Source organism: Salvelinus namaycush, chromosome 6 (genome assembly GCF_016432855.1).
Source record: "Salvelinus namaycush isolate Seneca chromosome 6, SaNama_1.0, whole genome shotgun sequence".
Taxonomy (NCBI): domain Eukaryota; kingdom Metazoa; phylum Chordata; class Actinopteri; order Salmoniformes; family Salmonidae; genus Salvelinus; species Salvelinus namaycush.
In genome coordinates, this window is record NC_052312.1 from 33,989,183 (window position 1) to 33,995,808 (window position 6,626).

General features: G+C 39.7%; 1 protein-coding gene across 1 annotated transcript in view; it reads right to left on the bottom strand.

The window, feature by feature from the left end:
• Nucleotides 1-6,590, bottom strand: part of LOC120049899 (conserved oligomeric Golgi complex subunit 5-like) — a 91,192-nt gene extending 84,602 nt beyond the window's left edge. The window contains exons 1-3 of the mRNA XM_038996394.1: nucleotides 6,525-6,590; nucleotides 6,040-6,179; nucleotides 5,774-5,831 (exon numbers count right to left, since the gene is read on the bottom strand). Coding sequence (XP_038852322.1) covers nucleotides 5,774-5,831; nucleotides 6,040-6,179; nucleotides 6,525-6,570 — 244 coding nt within the window. The 5' untranslated portion in view covers nucleotides 6,571-6,590. The remainder of the gene's footprint in view (nucleotides 1-5,773; nucleotides 5,832-6,039; nucleotides 6,180-6,524) is intronic.
• Between the last annotated feature and the right edge of the window lie 36 nt (nucleotides 6,591-6,626).

Consider the following 6,626-nt stretch of genomic DNA (forward strand, 5'->3'; position numbering starts at 1 on the left):
CTTGATGGAAGACTGTTCAAAAGCATAATGGGGATATTTAGAGCCCTACTTTTTGTGGACCTTAGCAGAAAAGCACATCAGTGGGCATAGTGTTCAGGTGTAGCAGGAGATTGTGTCGGTCGGGTTGCTCAAGCTGTGGTCAGAGATTTAGTTTATAAATGTTTCTACATAGATGCTTATGATAAATCAGTAGAATTCAGGATTGTTTTAGCTCTTTAGGTTTTTTTTTCTATAATTTTCTCTATCAAGTCTGTTTCTATCACACTCTCAGGTCTGGAGAAAACCAAAGAAGAAGAAAGTCTACAGCCAGCAGTTGAATGATTATTTCGTGATATTAAACAATAAGAAGTGTTTATGGTTTAATAGGGGGGACTGAAGGATTCTATTAAAAATGTTTCACGTTAAACTGTAGTATGTTTGTATCCTGTTTAGTGAATGATTACTGTGAGTATGAACCGAGTTTGGGCCATGAAACTGTGTGTATACTAATTTAGAAAGGTTGACCTAATCAGATAAGAGGAAATTGCCTAGGATGAGAGAGCAGGGTCAGGCCTAGGACAATGAAGATGGACAGGGTGTGCTTCTGACATATAACTAAACAAAGAGAGGACAATGGACATTCCACAGGGTAACGGAGGGAAACTCATTGGGGTCATCAAATGTATAGCTGGGGAGGTGACACCTACAAGGAGGGAAGAGTATAAGATGTGTTGTGAACTTTCTAAATGTATGCACTCAACTGACTGTTTCCTTGGTATTAAACACTCAACTTCTCTTGAGATTTTGGTCTCAATTCCTTATTGCAAAGAGGTTGCAATAGCATTTTTCTTTTTAACAATAATACAACATTATTCTCTGTTCAAATAGAACACAATCACTTCAATACTTAGACACGCGCTGACGTTTTTTACAATCGTTTGACAGCAGCGCCCCCTATGGAATGTCAACAGCACTACAATGACAGCATATATTCCAGCATAGGGGTTCTCAAACTTTTTGGGGCTGGGGACCCCTTTTGTGACAGCAAATTGATCAGGCACCCCCTCATAATCAGAACACAAAAAATTGTCTACACTGAGTTTTACTGTGACGTCTGCAGTATATAGCCAGACTAATCTAGTCTCATGCCAGGGGAAAGAACATTTAAAAGGGCCGCATTGGGGCAAAGATTTTTTGTTGCAGCTTTAAAGCTAGATACTGCAACTCTACACATTATGCCACGAAGCAGAGATAAAAAGTTCACGTTTTAAACTTTAAATTACAGTGCATTTATGTAAAAAATCTATATACAGTATCAGTCAAAAGTTTGGGTTTTCTTTACTTTAACCATTTTCTACATTGTAGAACAATAGTGAAGACATCAAAACTATGAAATAACACATATGGGATCATGTATTTCCAAAAAGTGTTAAACAAATCAAAATATATTTTATATTTCGTATTCTTCAAATTAGCCACCCTTTGCATTGATGACAGCTTTGCACACTCTTGGCATTCTCTCAACCAGCTTCATGAGGTAGTCACCTGGAATGCATTTCAATTAACAGGTGTGCCTTGTTAAAAGTTTTTTTGTGGAATTTCTTTCCTTCTTAATGCATTTGAGTCAATCAGTTGTTTTGTGACAAGGATAGAACACAATCAGAAGATAGCCCTACTTGGTAAAAGGCCAAGTCCATATTATGGCAAGAACAGCTCAAATAAGCAAAGAGAAACGACAGTCCATCATTACTTTAAGACATGGAGGTCAGTCAATACGGAAAATGTCAAGAACTTTTAACGTTTCTTCAAGTGCAGTCGCAAAAACCATCAAGAGCTATGATGAAACTGGCTCTCACAAGGACCGCCACAGGAAAGGAAGACCCAGTGTTACCTCTGCTGCAGAGGATAAGTTCATTAGAGTTACCAGCCTCAGAAATTGCAGCCCAAATAAATGCTTCAGAGTTCAAGTAACAGACACATCTCAACATCAACTGTTCAGAGGAGACTGCGTGAATCAGGCCTTCGTGGTTGAATTTCTGCAAAATTTCCACTACTAAAGGACACCAATAAGAAGAAGAGACTTGCTTGGGCCAAGAAGCACGAGCACTGGACATTAGACTGATGGAAATCTGTGCTTTGGTCTGATGAGTCCAAATTTGAGATTTTTGGTTCCAACCGCCGTGGCTTTGTGAGACAGAGTAGGTGAACGGATGATCTCCGCATGTGTGGTTCCCACCGTGAAACATGGTGGAGGTGTTTGTGGTGACACTGTCGGTGATTTATTTAGAGTTCAAGGCATTACTTAACCAGCATGGCTACCACAGCATTCTGAAGCGATACTCCATCCCATCTGGATTGCGCTCAGTGGGACTATCATTTGTTTTTCAACAGGACAATGATCCAACATACCTCCAGACAGTGTAAGGGCTATTTGAACAAGAAGGAGAGTGATGGAGTGCTGCATCAGATGATCTGTCCTCCACAATCACCCAACCTCAACCTAATTGAGATGGTTTGGGATGAGTTGGACCGCAGAGTGAAGGAAAAGCAGCCAACAAGTGCTCAGCATATGTGGGAACTCCTTCAAGATTGTTGGAAAAGCATTCCAGGTGAAGCTGGTTGAGAGAATGGTTCAGAGAATGTCAAAACTGCCATCAAGGCAGCATACCACCCTGCATCCCACTGCTGGCTTACTTCTGAAGATAAGCAGGGTTGGTCCTGGGCAGTCCCTGGATGGGATACCAGATGTTGTTGGAAGTGGTGTTGGGAGGGCCAGTAGGAGGCACCCTTTCCTCTGGGCTAAAAAAATATTCCAATGCCCCAGGGCAGTGATTGGGGACATAGCCCTGTGTAGGGTGCTGTCTTTCCGATGGGATGTTAACCGCGTGTCTTGACTCTCTGTGGTCACTAAAGATCCCAGGGCACTTATCATAGGGGTGTTTAAGCCTGGTGTCCAGGCTAAATTCCCAATCTGGCCTTCGTACGGTCACCTAATCATCCCCAGTTTACAATTGGCTCATTCCTCTCCCCAGATCGTTGCTGTAAATGAGAATGTGTTCTCAGTCAACTTACCTGGTAAAATAAGGTTAATAAATAAAAGGCAAAGGGTGGCTTCTTTGATGAATCTCAAATGTAAAATATATTTTGATTTGTTTAACACTTTTTTTGGTTACTACATGATTCCATGTGTTATTTCATAGTTTTGATGTTTTCACTATTATTCTACAATGTAGTAAATATTATTTATTTTTATTTAAAAAAACTTGAATTAGTAGGTGTGTCCAAACTTTTGACTGGTACTGTATATACTTGGTGGAGTACTGTGGATAGCAATATCCCTGTGAGCCTCCCAGGCCCATGTTGTCCAGGGTTACATTTTAGATTCATAAAGGGCGGGGGGTTAAAGGGCGGGATAATCCATGGTTTTCTTCTGAGCTGTCTTGTATTATTCACAACCGTAATCTAGCCTGGGCTAAAGCAAGGAAATCTTGTTCTGATGCTGATTGGCTTATTTTTAGGCAGTTAAGAAACAAGTGTTCTTTTCTTCTCAGGAAGGCCAAGTCTGAATATTTTATGTCTGTTACCACTGATAACCGGAATGACCCTAGAAAGTTTTGGAATGCTATTAAGTCTATGTCTGGTAACAGTAATGTTAATGAATTACCGTCATGTGTTTTGAAGGACTCTGTTGCTATATATGACAAAACTGAAATGCTGAATTGTTTCAATGAGCACTTTGTATCATCTGGTAGGCTGTTTGATTCAGTGTCCTCTGTCTCTGTACAACCCTGTGTGGATGAACCAGTGTCCTCTGTCTCTGTACAACCTTGTGTGGATGAACCAGTGAGAGCTGTTCAAACTTTTAGCTTTCTGCCATTCTCAGTGCAGGTGGTACATAAAGCCCTGAAATCCTTAGATCAAAGAAAGCCTGCAGGTCCTGATCTTTTGGATCCCTGCTTTTTAAATCTGGCAGCTGATTTCATAGCTGAACCACTTACATATCTGTTCAATCTAACCCTGGAATGTAATGAAATTCCAAAGATCTGGAAATCAGCATTTGTCCACCCACTTTTAAAAGGGGGAGATCCAACTCTTTTAAATAATTATAGGCCAATCTCAAAGCTGTCACCCCTGGTGAAAATACTTGAAACCCTTGTAAGTGAACAGCTAAAAGAGTTTTTATTTACTAACTCTATTTTATCAATGTATCAATCGGGCTTCAGGAAGAAGCATAGCACAATTACAGCAGCCATGAAGGTTTTAAATGATATCACTGAAGCCCTTGACAAAAAACAGCACTGTGTCTCACTTTTTATTGATCTCTCTAAGGCTTTTGATACAGTTGATCATGCTATACTAAGGCAGAGATTGTTGAGTGTAGGTCTTTCGGAGCATGCAGTTGCATGGTTTGCTAACTATCTGTCTGATAGAACTCAGTGCACTCAATTTGATGGGCTTATGTCTGTAAAATTGTCTGTCCTGAATGGTGTGCCCCAGGGCTCTGTACTTGGTCCTCTCTTATTCACTATTTATATAAATGATTTAGACAAAAATGTCCAAAATGCACAACTTCATTTTTATGCTGATGATACTGTTATTTACTGTTGTGCCTCATCTCTTACAAAAGCTTTCCAGAACTTGCAAACTGCTTTTTATACTGTTCAACATACCTTGTGTCAATTGAAGCTTATCCTCAATACTGACAAAACTAAACTAATGGTGTTTTCTAATGCAAGAAATAGACCTCTGAACCTTTCACCTGTTACTACCTGTCAGGGCAAGGAGATTGAGGTTGTAACCTCATATAAATATCTTGGAATTCTAATTGATGACGGCCTCTCTTTTAAATTGCATATTCAACAACTTACAAAAAAATTGAAGCTGAAATTGGGATTTTATTTTAGGAATAAGGCCTGTTTTTCTTTTGAAGCCAGAAGGAGGCTAGTATCAGCTACATTTATGCCTTTACTAGACTATGGGGATATTTTATATATGAATGCTTCCGCTCAGTGTTTGAGATCAATTGACACTCTTTACCATGGCACTTTGAGATTTATTTTAAACTGCAAAACCCTTACGCACCACTGCACTTTGTATACCAGGGTTGGCTGGCCTTCTCTAGTCACTCGTAGGCTCAGTCACTGGTATACTTTTATTTACAAAGCCATTTTGGGTTTACTACCTTTTTATTTGGGCATTTTTATTGTTCAGAAATGTGGTGGGTACTCTCTTCGTTCACTGGACTTTATCCTGCTAACTGTTCCAAATGTCCGAACTGAATTTGGTAAAAGGTCTTTTATGTACTCTGCGCCATCGTCTTGGAACACCTTACAAAATAATTTTAAACTGGAAGAACTTGTCCCGATTGGTGTTTTTAAATCTCTGATGAAGGATTTTGAGGCTGATTCCCTGACCTGTCAATGTTTTTAATTTGCTGTTTTTGATATTGTTATACTCTTGTGAATTCATGAATGGTTTTTACTAGATTACTTGTAGTTTTTCATGTTGTCTGTCTGTAATTTTTTGTAATGACTTGGTGCTGCCTATCTTGGCCAGGACGCTCTTGAAAAAGAGATTTTAAATCTCAATGAGCCCTTCCTGGTTAAATAAAGGTTAAATAAATAAATAAATAAAAATAATATTAAATTGTATCCACAGTACTTGTATTGTATTACACAAAAGCCGTGGATCCCTTGGCCAAAAAGCCCGCAGAGCCCAGTTGAAAACCCCTGTTCCAAAAAGTCAGAAGTGCCATGATGATGACAAAAACAAATATGTGCTAAAGGTGTGTTACCTTCCAAAGACTCAATCCCAGTAGCTTGAGCAAGTAGCTCCTCATGCCTGGCTACCACCTGACAGGAGAAATATTTACCAGTCAGGAAGTCATTCAACACATGAAGGAAACGTGTCTTTCCTACAGAAAATGTATACATACCAGTCATCAGTATAGAACAAACTGACTGGCTGATTAAACTAATAATATATATATAGATATGTCACTATGGGTCTCACATGTGTGAGATACAGTTGTGTGTGACAGATGATAGGTGTCATGTATACCTGGCTGTGGAGCTCCTTGTCCAGCTGACTGATGCCCTGAGCCAGCTTAGCCAGCTGTTCTGCGATGACAGCATGGTGGATGGCCTGGGCTGTGTACGTCTTCACGTCAAAGTCCTCTATGAGAAAATCAGCATAGCATTCTGGAGAAGAGATGGATAAATAGGAACAATTTATTAGCTATCCACTTCCTGGATTAGTTATTACCCATGGTAAAGCAACAAGATGGCCACACACATTCCACTCCAAACGTATTTCCAAAGACACTTTTGTTTTTTATCACAAGCAAAGAATATTGACAAACAGAAACAATCATGACGCCTTTCTGTCAGTCAATGATGGCCTGCCCTGTCAACTCGGTAGCTCTCATTCGTAAACGACTACGGAGCTGATACACCTAGCTGAATAAAACAAAACATACACCTACGTGAACTAAAACTGACTGACAGAAAAGTATTTAAAATAAATGATAAAATACAGAATTTTACCATCACTTAGCAGTGAATTCGTTGACGCTCCTCCACTACCCTCCATGTTTGCCACTTCATCACACGATGACGTGGAATTTCAGCGACAGGAAATGAACCAAA